At 60.8% G+C, this 18,925-nt stretch overlaps 3 protein-coding genes across 3 annotated transcripts; 1 reads left to right on the top strand and 2 right to left on the bottom strand.

The window, feature by feature from the left end:
- Positions 1-980: 980 nt before the first annotated feature.
- TRPV4 (transient receptor potential cation channel subfamily V member 4) lies at positions 981-9,892 on the bottom strand. Its single transcript, XM_063173305.1, has 16 exons — positions 9,844-9,892; positions 7,357-7,786; positions 6,224-6,396; positions 5,801-5,953; positions 5,551-5,691; positions 4,721-5,019; positions 4,107-4,286; positions 3,865-4,023; positions 3,665-3,757; positions 3,435-3,508; positions 3,184-3,349; positions 2,925-2,991; positions 2,404-2,717; positions 2,151-2,278; positions 1,838-1,959; positions 981-1,461 (listed from the first exon to the last, which is right to left on the bottom strand). Exons 2-16 carry the CDS (start codon positions 7,704-7,706, stop codon positions 1,328-1,330), a joined length of 2,553 nt encoding a protein of 850 aa, XP_063029375.1. The 5' UTR covers positions 7,707-7,786; positions 9,844-9,892; the 3' UTR covers positions 981-1,327.
- A 420-nt stretch (positions 9,893-10,312) lies between these two features.
- Positions 10,313-13,096, bottom strand: GLTP (glycolipid transfer protein). Its single transcript, XM_063173306.1, has 5 exons — positions 12,912-13,096; positions 12,173-12,234; positions 11,846-11,979; positions 11,211-11,361; positions 10,313-11,047 (listed from the first exon to the last, which is right to left on the bottom strand). The coding sequence occupies exons 1-5, from the start codon at positions 13,012-13,014 to the stop codon at positions 10,865-10,867; spliced, it is 633 nt and encodes a 210-aa protein (XP_063029376.1). The 5' UTR covers positions 13,015-13,096; the 3' UTR covers positions 10,313-10,864.
- Positions 13,097-14,199: 1,103 nt separating this feature from the next.
- TCHP (trichoplein keratin filament binding) lies at positions 14,200-18,760 on the top strand. The gene is given in 11 exon segments (XM_063172854.1): positions 14,200-14,628; positions 14,781-14,837; positions 15,413-15,481; positions 15,685-15,843; positions 16,051-16,163; positions 16,464-16,530; positions 16,789-16,961; positions 17,185-17,266; positions 17,431-17,616; positions 17,687-17,773; positions 18,219-18,760. Coding segments are annotated over 11 exon segments (1,455 nt in total). The 3' UTR covers positions 18,252-18,760.
- Positions 18,761-18,925: the final 165 nt, after the last annotated feature.

The raw sequence follows: 18,925 nt of genomic DNA, 5'->3' as shown, positions 1-18,925 counted from the left end.
CCCGCACCGGTGCAGGGTATCCATGCGTCACACCTGTACATCATCACATCCCTGCACCTGCACATCATCACATCCCTGCCCCGCACCCGTGCAGGGTATCCATGCGTCACACCTGCACATCATCACATCCCTGCACCTGCACATCATCACATCCCTGCCCCGCACCCGTGCAGGGTATCCATGCGTCACACCTGCACATCATCACATCCCTGCACCGCACCTGTGCACGGTATCGATGCGTCACACCTGTACATCATCACATCCCTGCACCGCACCTGTGCATCGTAACCGTGCGCCGCACCTGTGCATGGTATCCATGTGCCACACCTGCACATCATCACATCCCTGCACCTGTACATCATCACATCCCTGCACCGCACCTGTGCATCGTATCCCTGAATCGCACCTGAATCGCATCACACCCGTCACACTTGTACATCATCAAATCCCTGCACTGCACCTGTGCATCATATCCATGTCTCACACCTGTGCATCGTATCCCTGCACCACACCTGTGCATCATAACATCTCTGCCTTATCCATTACTTTCACGTGGATTCTGTGATTTTATTTCCTTAATTTCTCCTTTCCTTAACTCCCTTTAACCTGTGCATCATATCCATGTGTCACATCTGTACATCATCGTATCCCTGTGTCACACCTGTACACCATCATATCCCTGTGTCACACCTGTACATCGTATCCACGTGTCACACCTGTGCATCATAACCGTGCATCACACCTGTGCATTGTATACAATTGTCACACCCATGCATCATCACATCCCTGCACACCACGGCCCTGCACCACACCTGAGTTCAGCCCGATGGGTGACCATGCCCAAAGGCACGGCACGGCTCGGCACGGTTTGGCTTGGTTAGAATTTGGGGGCAGGAAGCTCCTCCATCCTGTCCCTCCCCAAACCCTGCTGGCATCCTGACTGTCCCACACCGAATCACTCAGCGCCAGGAGGACACGGCGGTGGCGCGTCAGTCTTTATTACTAAATAAATAACCGTATAAACCTTGTGCAAAACTCTGTGGCAAAACCATCAGCTCCGGCAGGGGCTGTGCTCTCCATCCCGGCCCGAGGCTCCCGGCACGGCACGGCCCTGGCACGGCCCTGGCACAGCGAGGTGAAGCAGTGGCGCTCGGTGAGAGCCGAGACCGGGGCAGCTCCAGGCATCCCCATCCGGGCGGGACACCGGAGGGGACAGAGGCTGCAGGAATCCCTGAGGAGCAGACAAGCACCTTCCGTCCAGCCCAGCGGCGATCCCGGAGCCGCTCCAGGGCCCGGGCAGAGTCCGTGGGCCGCCGGTGCTGCCGTGCTAGAGCGGGGAGCTCGGGGCATGGCCGTGCCGCCGCTCTGCTGCGCCCATGGTCCCCAGGGGCACCACCACCTCCTCCGGAGGGCAGCTCTTGTTCAGCTCCACCACGCGGGGCACCACGGTCGACCACCGATCTGTGGAGAGGGTGGGAGATGGACAAAGACCACCTGCGGCTGCTCGCCAGGGCCCCAGATCTGCTCCTGGGGCTCGTCAGAGGCTGCCAGCAGCATCCAGAGGGATGTCCCAGCCCCAGATCTGCTCCTGGGGCTTGTCAGAGGCTGCCAGCAGCATCCAGAGGGATGTCCCAGCCCCAGATCTGCTCCTGGGGCTTGTCAGAGGCTGCCAGCAGCATCCAGAGGGATGTCCCAGCCCCAGATCTGCTCCTGGGGCTCGTCAGAGGCTGCCAGCAGCATCCTGAGGGATGTCCCAGCCCCAGATCTGCTCCTGGGGCTTGTCAGAGGCTGCCAGCAGCATCCTGAGGGATGTCCCAGCCCCCAGCAGGGCGCTCACCTCTCCGCAGCCGGCCCACGGTGTGGGAGAAGCCGTAGTACTGGTACGTGTCGCTCTTGCCCGGGTCCTCGCTGATGATGCCCAGGTTCTGGTTCCAGTGGGACCAGTTCACCTCGTCCACCCTGTGGGGAAGGTCAGACCCACAGGGGCTGCACGGGAGCTGGGGCAGGACCTTCAGCACCCACCAGCAACACCAGTTACAGACCACTACAAAAGCACCCAGCAAATGAGTGCTGCACGGTGCCAGCCCCCCAAAAATGCTGCTGGGACAGGCACAGCTGCCCCCCCAGCCCCCGAGGGCGCCCACCTTTACCTGAAGCACCAGCGGCGGTCGGGGGTCCCGTCCGTGCCCTTCCCCACGGTGACCATCTCCCCCGAGCGGAAAGCTTTCCTCAGGAACACCGGGAAGGAGCGCTCGATGTCCAGGATGGTGGTGGCCCACTGCCAGGGACACCAGGGACTGCCTGAGCATGGAGGTCCCTCACCCATGGAGCTCAATGCTGCAGCCCCACAGCCACAGGCGGCTCCTGGAGCCCCCACCCCGCCACGCCCAGATGTGGTGGTACCTGCAGCTTCCAGATGTGCTTGCTCTCCTTGGAGACTTGGCCCACGGTCTCGCCCATGAGGGCGATGAGCATGTTGAGCAGGAGCACGAAGGTGAGGATGATGTAGGTGACGAGGAGGATGATGAAGACGCCGGGGTATTTGGCGCTCTCGAGCATCTCCAGGTCGCCCATGCCGATGGTGAGCTTGAAGAGGTCGAGCAGGAAGGTGCTGAAGGTCTGGCTGTCCCGGCACGACGGGTAGGTGGGCACCGTGCAGTTGGACTTCTCGCTGCAGGACTCACTGCTGGGACACGGGTTGAGCAGGGACACCAGGGCTGGGGGAGAAGGGACAGGGACAGCGTGTGGGGCTGTGACAAGGACAGGATCCACAATGGGCCCCAGCGTGGCTCCATGCTGGCTGAGACCTTCTCACCATGACAGGAGGCAAAGGCTGAGGCTGTGGGCAGGCGGGATGGAGCTGGGGGTCTGCAGCCCCCTGCCCAGCCAGGCTGAACCACAGGGCTTGTCCCTGCCCTGGTTACCTGAGGCATAGCCAATCATGAAGAGCAGGTAGACCAGCAGGAAGCGGAACAAGTCTTTGAAGAGGATCTGAAAGCGATGGAGGGCAGGGTGAGGTGTGCTGGACCACAGCATCATCACCAAGCTGTGCCACTGGCACAACTGCCCTGCTCCCAGCCCAGTGGAGAGCCACAGGAACCCTTCACAAGGCCTGCAGGGACCTCTTCAGGCTGTAATTCCACAAGAGCATCACCCCTGGAGAAGGACAAGACCCCACCAGACCTTCTGGATCATGATGCTGTACGTCCCTGTCAGCTTGAGGCCACGGGTGAAGTACAGGGCGTTCATCCAGCCCAGGACCAGGGCAAAGACCATGACAGCCAGGTAGGCCTCGATGCCCCCCAGGTACAGCCCCGCCGTGACAATCACCAGCACCGAGTAGATGAAGCTGCAGGAGAGCTGGGGTCAGAGCCTGCAGCCACGAGCCTGGGGGGTACAATGGCTCAGGGTGGCCCCAGGGGTTCCCCACGTACTAGAGCAGCTGGAAGGAGCCATCTATGAAGAAGGAGTTCACACCTGGGCACTTCTTCATGAACAGGTCTTTAATCTGTGGGAGAGAGGCAGAGCTTGGAGGGTCTCGAGGGGCAGGGTCCCCATGTCTGGGGCCACTTTGGCAGGGGTGGATGCCTCAGGGGACAGGGCTGTCAGCCCTGGAGACCCCAAAGAGGTGCCAGGGGAGGACCCCCTGGCTTGCCACACTGACATTTGTGCAGAAGAAGAGGATTCCGGTGAGGAGGGTGATGATCTCCCCGGCCAGGCGCAGGTAGTCGGCGGTGCTGGTGTAGGGGTAGGGCGGCTGTGGGGAGAGGACAGAGAGCAGAGCTGAGCTGCTGCCCCACGCCCTGGCACAGAGCCCTGCCAGACCCCCCTGCCGGGCAGGGCTGTGCCAGCCTGGGGACTCACGGGGCCTTCCATGGGGCGGTAGTAGGCGACGAGGGTGAAGATGATCATGGCGCTGAGGTAGGAGACCACGCTGATGTAGAAGGAGACAGCCCCAAACTTGCGCCACTTGTCCCTCAGCAGCTCGTTGATGGGCTCCACAGCCAGCATCTCATGGCGGTTCTGGTGGGACATGGGTGGTGGCAGAGGGGACAGGGACACCCAGTGCCCCCCAGACCCCTCCCAGTCCCCCCAGCCCTGCACACCTCGATCTTGCTGTTGTAGACGAGGATCTCCAGCACGGACACCTCCTCCCCACAGGTGTCCAGCGAGGAGAGGTCATAGAGAGAGGAGTAAACGGGGCCATAGGCCCAGTCCTTGAACTTCCTGGAGAGGTGCCGGGCGTCCTCATCCGTGATTTCCCTCCGGATGATGTGCTGGAAGATCTACCAGAGGGAGGGATGGAGGGAGGACTGCTGCCCCCAGACCTGCTTGGGGCACCCTGTTCTCCTCCCACCCCATCCTAGGTGCAACCCCCAACCCCCTCCCTGCATCCCAGTGGGCTCAGGGTGCCCCCACGTGCTCCTGGGCTGATGCAGGCATTGTCACAGCCCTGCAGGATGCTGCAGCTTTTGGTGACTCCCCTGCCTGCCCCACCAGAGGCCAAGGGCAGGCCAGGGGAGAAGATGGGCAGTGTGAGGGTCTGCGGTTAATTGGGAAAGGGCCAGAACGCAAAGGGGTGTTAATTAGCCAGGTTAATAGGGCTGCACATCCAGGTTTCCACCAGCATCTGCAGTGAGAAGCCGTGCATGCACTGAGTGTGACAGGGCTCAGCAGGGACAGCAGGGAGACGTCCCCAAATACGGAGGGGACACCATACCCCGATCTTGCCGGTCTTGGCCGCCATCATGAGCGGGGAGAGGCCGTCGTTGTTGAGCAGCGCCTCCAGGTTGGTGTCGGGGAAGAGCTTGGCGCACTTGACGAGCAGCAGGTCGTACATCTTGGTGACAAACTTGGTGTTCTCGCGGGTGTTGTCGGCGATGGCCACCAAGGCGTGCAGCACGGTGTTGCCGCGGGAGTCCTGGCGCCGCAGGTCGGCCTGCTTGTGCCCGTTCTCCGTCAGGTAGTGCACGATGTGCGGCTGGTTGGTGCAGGCGGCCAGCGACAGCGGCAGCTCACCTGCGGGGACACAGCACCTGTCACCCCTTCCCTGCTGTGGGGACACAGCACCTGTCACCCCTTCCCCGCTGCGGGGACACAGCCCCTGTCACCCCTTCCCTGCTGTGGGGACACAGCACCCGTCACCCCTTCCCTGCTGCGGGGACACAACCCCTGTCACCCCTTCCCCGCTGCGGGGACACAGCACCTGTCACCCCTTCCCTGCTGTGGGGACACAGCCCCTGTCACCCCTTCCCCGCTGCGGGGACACAGCACCTGTCACCCCTTCCCCGCTGCGGGGACATAGCACCCGTCACCCCTTCCCTGCTGCGGGGACACAGCCCCTGTCACCCCTTCCCTGCTGTGGGGACACAGCCCCTGTCACCCCTTCCCCGCTGTGGGGACACAGCACCCGTCACCCCTTCCCCACTGTGGGGACACAACCCCTGTCACCCCTTCCCCGCTGCGGGGACACAACACCGCGGCTCCTGTCACCCTTCCCCTCTGCGGGGACACCTCGGGGTGCATCCCCCCGGGTCCTTCCCTGCTCACCGAAGTAGAAGTAGCCGCCCTCGCCCTTGGGCTGGAAGAAGCGGCCGCGGGCCTGGGCATGGACATCCGCTCCTTTCTCCACCAGCAGCTCCACGTAGTGCTTGCAGCGGCGCTCGATGGCGATGTGCAGGGCTGTCTGACCTGTGCCAGCACCGCCCGTCAGCCATCGCCTTGTCCCTGCAATTTCCCCCCGCGTCCCAGCCTCCCCAGGTCCCTTCTCCGGTCCCTGAACCACCCCAGTGTCCCCCACCTCGGTAGTAGACGTCCCTGAAGGGCGAGTTGATGAACTCCCGCATGTTCCCCGTCTTCTCGGCGATGTCCAGCAGCACGGGGATGGTGTCGTTCTTGCCCCCGCTCAGGTTGAGCAGGGCTTTGGGCAGGCAGGTCTTTCCCGTGGAGGGCTCTGCGAGTGGAGGGTGCTGACAGGGGGCCGGGGCAAACCCCTCAGGGCCCCGGTTCCCAATGCCAGAGCTGTGCATGCCCATTCCCCAGGAACACAGGGATCGCCAGGGGTCACAGCCATGCCGGAGCTGTGCATCCCCATCCCTCAGGAACACAGGGATCGCGGCACAGCCATGCCAGAGCTGTGCATCCCCATCCCTCAGGAACACAGGGATCGCCAGGGGCCACAGCCCAGCCCTGGCAGCAGGGCAAGGAGCAGCCAGGTCCTCACCTCGGAACTCCTCGTCTGTCAGGCGCTTCTTGTGGGTGAGCAGGAAGGAGAGCAGCCCGTCCAGGCCGGCCGGAGACCCCCGGGACACGATGTCGAAGAGGATGGGTCTGTTGAAGACCTTGAGGACGGGGGGCGGGTCGGGAGCCGGCCCCTTTGCGGCGGGCGGCTGCTTCCTGCGGGGGAAACGCCAGCGCTGGGAAAACAGGAGCCGCTGTCTCGGCTTCCCCCACCCGTGCGACGAGCTTGAGGGTGCTCAGCCACTGGGGACAGGCACTTGGGGACATCTCCGGGCTGGGGTCAGCGGGGAGGCCAGGGCAGCATCCCCGTCCACAGCAGCGCAGTGCTGCCAGCGCCTTGCCAGCTCTTTCCAGCTCCCACCCAGGTGCTGCAGCGCTTGGGGCCCGCAGCTGTGCCCCCCAGCAGGGACGGGCCGCGGGTTTGTCACGCTCCGGCACCACGCGTGAAGCCAGACCGGTCGGAGCAGTCGGCAGCAGAGCGGGGGGGACGGACCGGGGGCAGCTCCGCGCACCGGGAATGGGGGCAGGACGTTTGGCGGCTGCTCCAGCCGGTGATTTCCAGTCTGAGGGCTCACGGGGCATCCCGGCCCCCTCCAGCCGCTCTCCTAAGGCGGCTGCACCCCTGGGTGGGGACACTGGCGGGCCGCCCCAGGTGCCCGGCACAGAGGGGCATTGTGCGTCCGGCCGCGGGCTGCCCCCCCCCGGCTCCGGTTTCCTGGCGCGGGCAGGGTGGAGGCTCTCCTGAAAAGCCTTTTCATGCCGCAGCCAGACGGCCGCACCGGCCAGGGGAGCGGCCGGGCGCACAGAGCTTCTTTCATGGTGTCCGTCAGGGGGAAGGGGAGCGCTCTCCCGGTACCGGGGGCTGCGGAGCCGCTCCACGGCACGGCACAGCCACTGGGACCCGCCGGGAGCTGCTCCCTGTGCGCGGCACCTCTGCCCAAAACACCCCAAAGCGCCGCTCGGAGGTCCCCCCATGTCCCAAACAGAACGTCCCCAACCCCACCGAGATGTCCCCAACAGAACATCCCCAACCCCACCGGGGGGTCAACGTCCCCATCCCCACGGGGGTGTCCCCAACAGAACGTCCCCAACCCCACCGGGCTGTCCCGTACTCACTCCGCGACCCTCCTGCGCCAGCGCTTGTTCTCGCTGGGGTGGTGGCGGTACGTGCCGTAGTCGAACAGGGAGTCCATGGGGGCTTTCTTGGGAGCGGGGACCACGGGGGACTCGTAGATGGTGGCCTCCAGCAGCTCCATGGGCTTCGGGGCGCCCTTCCGAAAGGCCCCGTGGAATTTCATGCGGAGGTTTTGCTTTCCATCCCCGGCGCCGGGGGCACCCCGGGCTGCCTCGGCGGGGCTCGGGGTGTCCTCGCTGTCGAACAGGTTGGCCAGAGAGGAGAGCGGGAAGGATTCGTTCTGCAGGGAGCCGTCCTCCCCCGCGCCCTCCGCGGCATCGCTGTCTGCCATGGTCCCTGCCCGGAGGGACGGGCACGGCTGACCCGCCTGGCTGGCTGTCACCCCCGGCTCCTTCCACGAGAGCAGGAGACCTGGCAGAGGAAAACTCCGTGTCACCCCCAAAATACCCTCCCCATCCTTTCCCCGCGGCGGGACGGCTCCCACACCCACCCTGGCAGAGGCTGGGACCCGCTGTAGCTCAGAATCTCCCGGCCGGTCCTGCCTTGTCCCGGCTCTGCTCGGCACCCACCCACCCTCTGCGGGGACCCCTCACGTCTGCGGGGGCCCCTCGGGCTGCGGCGCTGGGCGAGGGCGAGCCCGGCCCCGCTGCGGTCAGCCGGGGTGCAGCCCAGGACAGGGCACAGAGCGGACCCTGTGCGCTGCGATCTGCCGCCCAAGGAAAGAAAACATTCCTCGGGATACTCCCCACATCCAAGGAAGCGCCCAGAGGCAGCAGGAGCTGCCACAGCTGCAGGGCTGGGAGCGGGGCCAGGGCTGCTCCTGATGCTCCCCAAGCCAGGGGGGCTCGGTGGGACGCGGATCTGGGCACCGGGAGGGGATGGGAGCGGCACGGGGAGGGCAGGAACAGCGGCTGGGACAAGAAATTACGGGTTTAGGTTACCCAGAGGGACGTGGGAATGAAGGAGAGACGTGCCAGCAGAGCGCTGTACCGTGTCACCGCGTCCTGCCCGCCACGTCCGCGGCACGGACAGGTGACTGACCCCAGGCACTCCCCCAGCCCCGCTTCCCACCAAAACCCTCCGGAGAAACCCTGAGCAGCGTCAGGGCTCAGCACGGCTCCTGCCCGCGGGGAGCTCAGCCCTCCCGGGACGGAAAAAGCAGCGGGAAACGTGTCATTTAGTGCTGGGCTGAAGCTCTGTGCGACAACCACAGGGGCAGGCTGGGCCTTGTCAGGAGGGCAGCCCGGCCGGGGAAAGGGCTCGAATGAGGCACAGGGTGCTGGCAGCCACACGGTGGGCACGGGGGATGAGGGAGAAACCGGCCCCAAACCCTGCAGTGACAGGGAGGGGGCTCAGGCAGCGACCCCCCTCTCCCTGCCACACTTGGGGACACCCAGAAAGGACAGTGCAGCCCTGGGGGACACAGAGCTGACAGATTCTCCTCTTTGCTGACTTCTGTGCCATCCCCATCTCTGCAAGAAATTCCACAAGCACCTGCCAAAGCCCGCAGGTCCCACATCCCGACCCCATGCAAACGGGAGCCCTTGCACGGCCGGCTTGACCTTGGACAAGGGAATTGCCAAGCAATTCCCTGCGGGCTGGGAATGGGGACGGAGCACCTGACCTGTCCAAACTGTGCTGGGACCCGGGACAATGCAGCTTTAAGGAAAACCTGGATGTGGCACGGGCTGTCCCACACCTGCTGTCACCAGCCAGGACTGAAGCTTGTGTGGGGAATGAGGGACTCAAGGCTGGTGCCGTCAGCCCCGGTGCTGCCAGGAAAGGTGCTGTCACAGGGGTTTGATTTGGCCCCTGGGTTATTTGGGTTTGGATTTTTCAAACTTCCTCACCTCATGGAATAACTGAGTCAAGGCACAGCTCTTGCATCCAACACAAACCCCACCTGTGCTCCCACCTCTTCCCAGCATCCCAACCTCCCAGTTGGACCAGTGTCCCCAGTCAGCGTCCACTCCTGCCCACCACGGGGATGTCACCAACACCGGGATGTGCGGGGACATCCACGGGGGGCGGCAGGGAGGGTGTCCCATGGCATTAAAGGGTGATTAAGGGTGGGAGTGAATCACGGAAACCACAGCGAGTTCTAGTCGGAAATCCTCATCCTGAGTGATGCAGCTGCTTCCCAAAATCATCCTCACTGCTGCGCTCACCTCGGCAACAGCCGGGAGCTGAGTGTGGGCAGCATGGGGGGCTCGGTGCCGGCGGGAGCCCCCTCCTCAAAACCCACCCGGCACCTCAATCTCGGATCATGAGTCCCCAGGCTGTCCGGACATTGCCGGGGCATCCATGAGGGTCCACCTTGCCCTGCCCAGCTCAGCCCTCGACCTGGTCCCCATCCCGCCCCATTTTCCGCGTCCCCGCACCGGCGGCTCCATCCAGCCCCGGTGCCCGCGTCCCGGCCCGTCGCACTCCCGGTGGTGCCCCCCTTGCCCGCTGCCCCGGTTCCGTACCGCCAAAGGTCCCGTGGAAAGTCCCGTAGGCTCCGGCGCCGCCGAGTCGCCCGGGGCCGGTCCCCAGAGCGGCCCCTCCCCGCCCCGGCCCCGGCTCCAGCGGCGGAGGCGCCACCGGGACCCGCCCTCGGGCTCGGCCCCCGCCCGCCCCCGGGAGCACCGGCCACAAACAGCTCACAAGGAACAGCCCTCCCAAAATACCCTTCAAAAAAAAAAAAAAAAATCAGCCCCCCCCCCCCAGGAAAAACCTCTCTGGCACAGCCCTCCCGAAGAACAGCTCCAAAACCCCTCCCATAAACAGCTCTCCTAGGACACAGCTTCAAAACAGCCTCCCAGGAACGGCTCCAAAACAGTTCCCCTAGGAAAAAAAAACCCCGAATTTCCCTACCCAAAACAGCCGTGCCGCAAAACACCTTCCCTAACACAACCTCCCCAAACGCTCTTTCAGCCCCAAATGAGGCTCCCAGGCCACGGGTGCTGTCAGTTTTTATTAATTGCTGCTCCTGGGGCTCATAAGGCACCGCAAACACCACGGGGACAGTCCCTGGTTTCTGAATCCCAGCACTGGGGCTTGATCCCAGGCCAGCACTTGGAGGAGTTGGGATCACCCAGGAAAGTCATCAGTTCCTCCTCCACGGGCATCATTCCGGACAATCCAGTGCCAATCAACACGAGGTGCCCGTCGGTGGGTTCCAGGCACAGCCCGAGTGCCACTTCATTCATCAGCAGGACACTTCATTCCCTGCCCCACTGGAGACAGGAATCCAGGGGTTGGGACTAGAAACACTTGTTCTTCCTCTTGGGAAATCCAAGGGCGACACCCACAATTGTTTTATTGCCGTATTCTTAATAGAAAGTTAATTACTGTTAATTTTTTGGTTAGAAAAGACATTATCCACTGCAGATCCAGAGAGGAATCGAAGTCACCGGAGAGCTGGGAGCCGCCCCAGCTGCCTCAGTGATGAAGACATAGGGAACACCCATCACACGTTATTTAATCTGTGCCAATCCTGTGCCAGCTTTAGGCTTTGTAGCTCAGCTCAGCGTTCATCTTTGTGTACATCTCATAAATTGCATCCAGGATTGGAGTGACCCTGGCGAGAAACTGGTGGATTTTTTCTATGCTTTCCTCTTCCTTGACTTCTTTACCCTTCTCCAAGGCCTTCAGCAAATCGGATTTGTAGGGAAGAGCATAGACTGAGCCCTATAAAACAGGGAGAGGGTGTTTGACTCCCACAAACCCAGCATAGACCATGGGTGGGGTTGTTCCTATGTGCCAATGTTGTGGGCTCTCCAGACACTTGTCAGTGCATGGAAACAGCCTTAGGGATGGTGGCTGGGTGCTTGGAGAGGGAGGGGATGCTCACCGTGAAGAGCTTCTGCAGCATCCAGCCGTGGTATTTCTTCAGCGCGATCTCGTAAGCCTTCAAGGCGTTCACTCGGATGAGGTTGGGATGCTCCTCATCCCTCTCGCCGTCAGAGATGCTCTGCAGCAACACCAGAATGAATTTCAGACCCCTGGGAGAAGAGCAGAGGTGTTGGGCTCAGGGAAGTGGGTGCTGCTTCCCAGCTTCCAGCCTGGTGTTTCCAAGCATCCCAAAAACCCGCAGTCCCAGCAGCGCATCCCTCTCACAAGCTGGTGCTTGTCCCTGTGTGTCCATCCAGGGAAGAGAGAGAGAAGGGCTGGATGGAGCCCCAGGGCAGGATGGAACCCCCAGGTGAGGCCAGGGCTGAGGGCTGAGCTGGGCAGGTGCAGCCCCATGGATCCTCCAGGTCTGGACCTGTCCAATTTGTGGGCTCAAGCTCTGAGGTTGAATTCCCCTGTGGGGAGATTTGCGGAGAGGGTTCCCAACAGCTGTGCTCCCCAAATACAGCACCCCATTTCCAGCTACCCAGCCCTAGCCCACAGGGCCCAGCCCAGCCCACACAGGCTCCATTTGGAGCTCTCCAGCTTCCCACATGCCGGGACAGGGCCAGAGCAGCTCCCGACGCCGTGAATCACCTTTTCAACCACATCAGCGCCAGTGTTGCACCTATCTTGGGCCAGGCCGAGCCGTGCAGCTCCTTCTCCACCTCCAGGATGTTCTGCAGAGTTTTGAACTTGGCAGGGTTGGAGTCATAAACCGCCCGGATTTTCTGAGGCAGAAAAGGGGATTGGCACCCAGGAGCAGGGACTTTGAGCAGGAGCTCTGGGGATAAACTGTGACTGGGTGAGCCACTGCTGAGCCCAAAGTCCCCACAGGAAGAAAAGCCCTTTGAAACATCTCCAGTCCCACAGCATCTCCCCCTAGGGATTCTCCTGTCTGAGCCCACTTGAGTCCCTTCCTACCTTGATATTTCCAGTCAGGTCTGCTTTGACCGGCGAGTAGACGATGGGAGTACCCAGGCAATCTGTGCAGACAAGGGAGGGAGGACAATTAGACACTGGTGACACAGGGGACACCACACACTTCCCATAACCAACAAGTTTCACTTTAAGCACAGCCCGGCCACTGAGACTAGAAAGGGATCTCTGAGCTTCATACACGGCTGTTGGCCCTTGGGACAGCCCTGCCACCCACTGCGGCCCCACCAGTGACCTCCAATCCCCATGGCTGCGGGACACAGCCCTGGCAGAACATCCTGGAACAGCCTGACCGGCACCGGACACTGCCCGTCCGCAGCCCTACGTCCTGCCCTTCCGGGGCTGCCACCGAGCCGCCACACAATAGCTGACATTGTGGAGGGCAGTGGGCACGCTGTGCCACGAGGGCGGCCACGCCGACACCCACCCGTGTCCCGACACGGGGTGGGATCCATGGGTGGGATGGCCGCTCCTGCCCCGGGCGATGCCTCTGCATGGGGCGCTCCAGGGGACGGCAGGACGCTTCCCAACGGGGCTGCTCGGCGGGTTTGACAGGATCGTGATGCAACCCCGGTCCTGGCAGAGCAGCCGAGCCGGGCGTGAGCCCTGGATCAGGTAGGGGGGGTCACCACCCAGAACCGGGGAGGGGGCACTCGGAGCGGCTGAGCCCGCAGCAGGCCTGGTCCCAGCCCGTATCTCCCAGCCCCGGCCACCCCAGTCTCACCGAAGAACGGCGGCAGGTGCGCCACGGCCTCCAGGAAGGGCAAAGTCTCGATCTGCTTGTCAGCCGGCAGCGGCTTGAACGCGTGTTCCAGCAGCAGCGCCATGACCGACGTACCTCTCCCCCTTTCCCCCTCACCGCTTCCCGGCTGAGGGGGCTCTGAGGCAGCGGGGGCCGACCCGGCAGCGCGCCCACGCCACGCTCCGCCCCCCGCCGCTCCGACCAATGGCTGCTCATCTCCCGTACGGCCGATGCGCAGCCATTGGTCAGAGTGGCGGGGGGCGGGACTTTGAGTCCAACGAGGAGGCCACGCCCCCTCGCCCCCTCAGACTCGGGGCCTGGCCGTGCCCGGGACCGTGCGCTGCCCCGGCCGCGTTCCCAGCGCCAGGCGGGCTGGCGTTAATTATTCACGGGAGATAAATATTTTATAGGGAACAGATGGAAAACAAACCTCAACGCGCGGGAGTGATGACACACCTCAGTGAGGGGTTGGGTGGGAAAATGACACCGAGCGGGGACACGGAGAGGTGAAGAAGAGGTGGGAGCGGAGGGAGAGGCTCAGCCCGTCCGCTGCGTGGGGAGCGGACTTGCCGGTGGCAGGGCCCCACATGCGGTGTTTTTACCGGTTATTCTGGAAAAACTGGTCGCGGGGTGATAGCGATCGCTGCCTGGCAGGGCGGGTGCGGATACAAGGCGGGTGCGGGGAGCTGCGGGTCACCGGCGGGGGCTGCCGGCTGGTGCCGCCTCCCTCCCCGCTGCCAGACTCCCGTGCTGCCCGGAGCCCCTCCCGGGACGCTTGAAGCCTTTCCTGGGGTGCCAGGACCAGTTCCACGGTGCTCGCGGTGCCCTGAGCCCACTCAGGGTGCTCGGAGCTTGTCCTGGGATGTCCAGCGCTCACTTCGGGATGCCCGCAGCCCCTCCGGCGGTGCCCGGGCTGTCCCGGCTCACTCAGGGGCCGGTCCGCTTGGGTTCGCTGCAGGCGCGCCGCGCCGGTGCCCTGCCAAGGCGGGCAGAAACAGAAACCTTTAACCCCTGAGATATTCACAGCGCCACAAACCCCGCGGTGCTGCGCGCTCCGAGCCGGCACAGGGCTGCACCCGCACATCCTGCGAGCGCTCGGGACGCGGCGGAACCGGGCCGGGTCGGAGCGAACCGATTCCCCGCCGCCGCTCCATCTCCCGTCCATCCCTCTCTCCCCGCCTCCCTCCGTCGGTCCCCGCCTCCCTCCGTGCTCGCGGAGCCCGTCTCGCCGTGTCCCTCGGCGGGAGCCGTCGCGGGCGGGCGCGTTGCGATGTCGCTGTGGCTGCGGCGGGGCCGCGGCCCGGAGCGCTGGGCGGCCGAGCGGCGGGAGCTGCAGGAGCGCAGCCGGCAGCAGTGGGAGAGCACCAGCCGCGCCTTCGCCCGCGCCGCCGCCGCCTGCTCCCTGCAGGCTCGGTGGAGCGAGCCCCGCGTCCCCCCGCCCAGGTAGGGCCGCGGTCGGTGCGGCGGGTGGCGGGGCGGCGCGGGGATCCCGCTCACCGCCGGTGTGTGCGGCAGCGCGGAGGCGGCGCGGCGGGACGCGGAGGAGGCGGCGGCGCGGCTGGAGCGGCGGCGGGAGCGGCTGCGGCGGCTGCTGGGCGAGGAGCGGGAGGCGCTGGCGGCGGAGCTGCGGGAGCGGCGGCAGCGGGGCGGGATGCGGAGCCAGGAGCTGCGGGACGGGCCCGGAGAGTGCGGGAGGAAGGTGAGGGAGCGGCCCAGCCCTGCTCGTCCTGTGCTTCAGCTGTACCAGCGGCACTTGCTGGAGTTGCCAGCCCTGAACCCCTGTGAGCCTCGGCGGGGTTTGGGATGCTGAGCACTCCCGTATCCTGACCTGACCCAGCTCTGTGTTCCCAGTTTGCTGAGCCGCCGCTGCAGGAGCGCTGGAACAAAAACAACGCGGAGCTCCGAGAGGTGATGTTGCTTTCTCTTGAGTCTCTGCTGCCTTGTATTTATTAAATTGGTTTTTAACTTGAAAATCGTCATATCTCTGCTGTGGTCACTCATCTTGCATCACAGCAACTGCCCCAAGTTCTGATAAACAAAAGGCAGAGAAGTGAAAGAGTTTAAATTTAAATAGTTTTAAGAAGTTCTCTCAAAGCTGTATTTTTAAAAGTCAGAAATCTGTTCAGACTCTGAACAAATTTTCAGAGCGCACAATGTCAATATCTCAGGCACATAAAATATAAATATTACAAAAAATATAAATCTTAATATCTCAGTTGTACCTGCCATGCTGTGGTGCTTCCTCATTCTTTATTCCATCCGAGTGCTGCTCCAACATTGCAGTCCTGTGTCACTGTCACTGTGGTGTTTCCCTTGTGACAATGACCCTCAGGGCCTGGTGGGCACCTTGGACACTCAGATGAGCCCATCTCTGCAGAGGCAGATCCTCCTGGGATTTCAGGTGCTGCTCCAGAGAGTCTGGAAGGTCCTGGGGGACAGAACCTCTGGCACTGATGGCCCTGCTACATCTGTTGTGTCTCCAGGCAGAGCCTGAGCTGCACAAGAAGCACGTGGGGAAGGCTTGGGGTGATCAGCCAACACAACAAAACAAGGTATGGGGGCAGCCCTGGTGTTCTGGTCACTGGGAGGACTCTGAAATGTGTGTGTGGGTGGAGGGTGACACTTGTGCCACGGGAGCTGCTGCCAGGAAGGGCACTAACATCTTGCAGGAGTCTGCTCTGTGGATTTTCTGAGCCAGAAGTTGTTTCTTTGTGTCAGGCTAACCTGAAATGCTGTTTTCTTTTATTTGAGAAAGGAAGAGGTGACCAAACTTGAAGAGAAAAAACATTATGAAAACGAGTACGAAACGGCACGAGGGGAAGCGCTGGAAAGAATGAGACAAGAGGAAGAGAAGCCTCAGCTGGAGAAAACCTTGCTTCAGCAGATAGAAGAACTGAAACTGCAGGAGACAAAGGTAATCTTGACTTTCTCCTCATTGGAGAAAGGAATTTGTTGCTTCACTTGGAAATACAACAAGGCTGACCTGACCTCTTCTCTGCATGTTTGCACTGCAGGGAGGGTTTTCCCTGCCTGCAGAGGAGCAGAGCAGGGTACAAACTCTGGTCAAGCATGCTCTCTGGGGTGTTGTACTCTCTCTTGGTGCTTGTGTTTTCCTTTTTAGGCAACAAAGCTGAAAAAGGAACAAGAGAATTTATTAAAGCAGCAGTGGGAGCTGGAGAATTTGGAAGAAGAAAGGAAACAAATGGAAGAGCAGCGGAGGAAGAGCGAGCTTGGGTAGGACATCACGCGGAGCTTGTTCTGGATGGAGTCTGTTCCTGTGCCCACAGCAGTACTTGGGGCACCAGGAGATATTCCAGGTAGCAGTGGTAGGATGTAAATATCTGAGTTTTGGTGGACTTGCCCACAGCAGCCAAGGAGCAGAGGCACTGGTGCTGTTACTGCTTTTTGTTTCTGGTAGCAGGTTCCTCATTGTCACAGATGTACCTCCCCAGCTGCTGCTGTACAATGATATGGTGCTTTACAGTCAGTGTGATACTGTTCTTTTTTTAAATTTTGCTTTTTTTCCTCCTTCAGTCGCTTTCTGAAGCATCAGTGTGACGTCCAGCTAAGGAGACGAGCGCAGCAGGTACAGGAGGAGCTGGTAAGAGATTCATTTGTACTTTCTGGATGCTGTGTGGTGAAAAAACTTGTTGTGTGTGGTTTGTGTCTGCCTCTGATTCCTACAGATCAGGGGGCCCCTTCCAGCTTGTGCACAGGGCTGGAGCACAAGGCTCACGGGGAAGCAGCAGATTGAGCATCGTGCTGAGCACACCCTTGACACTCAGCAGTAATGCCTAGAGGAGCCCTGCACACAGGCTGGGAGGCTGTTGGATAATTAATCCCATGATTTTTTCTCCAGGAGACAGACAGGCAAATCTTATCAGCCCTCCTGGAGAAAGAGGAGGAGGATCAGAGCTGGCAGAGCCCGCGGCGGGGACGGGCGGTGGCAGACGTGGCCTGGATGAAGAAGGTCATTGAGGAACAACTCCAGCTGGAAAAGGAGAGGGAAGCAGAGCTTGAGACTATCTTCAGGTGAGTCTGTCCACCTCTGAACCTCACCTGAAGACTCCATGTGTGCTGGATGTTCCAGGTCAGGGGGTCTCTGAGAGGCACAGGTGGGATGGACACACCAACAGGCAGGGAACAAACCCGAAGAGAAACCCAAGTGCTCCTCTAAAGCACAGGATAGCTTGTCTGTGCCTGTGGGGTATACAGGGGGGTTAACCTCAGACATAATTCCTCCTCTCTCCTTTAGGGAAGAAGCAAAAAAAATATGGGAGAAGAGGGAAGAAGAATGGGAAAGGGAGAAGGTGGCCAGAGATCGCCTGATGAGTGAGGTGATGACCTGTATTGATGATGTTCCTTGGTTCAATGGAACCATCATTCCACTTGTAACCCACCACCCCCTGGAGAGTTAGAACCTTCCATGCTGGGGTGGAATTGTGTTGCTTGTCTGGTGTGTTTCCTGGCAGCTGTGTAACCATCCCCTCCCTTTGCTCAGGTCCTTACAGGCAGGCAGCGCCAGATCCAAGAGAAGATGGAGCTAAACAGGAGGGCCCAAGAAGAATCCATTAAATATCGAGAGCAGCTGATCAAAGAACTCGAGGAGGCCAAGGAAGGGACTGGTTGGGACAAGGAGCAGGAGGAGCAGCAGCAGAGAGGCCACAGGAGGGAGCTGCAGGCACAGGTAGGCTGAGCTCCCCAGTGCACACCTGGCTGCTGAGGCTGCCCCACCTCACCCGATTTCCCCTGCACAGGGCACAGAGCACAGCCTGGGAGAGGAGGAGCAGCAGCAGGGATCAGCCCAGCAGCACCTGGAGGCCAAGCAGGGCTGGCACAGCAGGGTAAGGTCACACCTGGGTCACCCCAACACACGAGCCCAGCGTGGAGTGACACCATCAGTGTCTCTGATCTGCACTTGAGACATCACAGTGCCAGAGCACTTCCCCTCACAGAGCTCTACACTTCTCTCTTTTCTTTTTTTGCTGATATTGATATATTAGTCCCTATCTCTTAAAGAATTTTTGAGGCAGATGTGTTGCTAATACCTCAAATGTTGCTCAGTGCTGAAAGGGATTTATTGGCTGCATTAGTGCAGTTGGTACAGTGCAAGTCCCCTGCTCAGTGTTTTTGTTGACTGTCCTGCTTTGCCTGGCTCTAAAATCAAATTTGAGTAACCCTACCTAATGCCCCTGCCCAGCCCATCAGCTCCTGTGCATGTTCAAGAGTTTTTGTGGATTAATTCCAGAGCCCATGAACTTGTGCTGATCTTTGTTTTGACCCCATTAGTTCTACAGTTACCCAAGAGCAGCTTGGACCTGAGGAATGAGCATGAGATGCAGCTCCAGACTACAGAAAGAAAACTCTGAGGACTCAAGGAACTCCTGAAATAATGGTGCTTCTGGAATAGCCTACAGTGAGATCAAGACTTGACTCAGTAGATTTCTGAAAACATTTAGTTGTGGCCAAAATGAAGAGAAGAAAAGTGAAGAAGTGAACTGCTTCACTTGGCATTCTGGAGTTGTGCTCACGTATTTCAGTACATGAGAGGCTGAAGCAACACAGCAAATTCACCTGAGCCACCAAAGAATCTGTGTCTCCCCAAGGAAGAGGAGCTGTGGGGCTGTGCCAGACTCCCACCCTGGAGAATCAGGCTGTGCCTGGCTCCCCACTGGACTGCGAGGGGTTAATTAATAATGTACATTGCAAATCAGTCAGATCATGTGTGCTGGGGCAGCAGTGCTTGTCCACTTCCTCTCCAGAAGGTGCTGGAGACTTAACCATTGTTTTTCACTTGTTTCATAAATAATGAATAATTGAAACCTGAACAAGGATTTGGTTTTGTTACATGAGCAAACTACAGCAGCAACAGGAGAGGAGATTGAGTTGATTATTGCAGTTCATTCCTTGCTGTTACCATCCACAACTGCAGACTGACATCAGTCCTGTCACAGTGCACAAGGAGCTGTTACAAAAACTGGCACTTTCCCCAAGAG

Source organism: Melospiza melodia, chromosome 20 (genome assembly GCF_035770615.1).
Source record: "Melospiza melodia melodia isolate bMelMel2 chromosome 20, bMelMel2.pri, whole genome shotgun sequence".
NCBI classification, from domain to species: domain Eukaryota; kingdom Metazoa; phylum Chordata; class Aves; order Passeriformes; family Passerellidae; genus Melospiza; species Melospiza melodia.
This window is presented reverse-complemented; position numbering and strand designations above follow the sequence as displayed.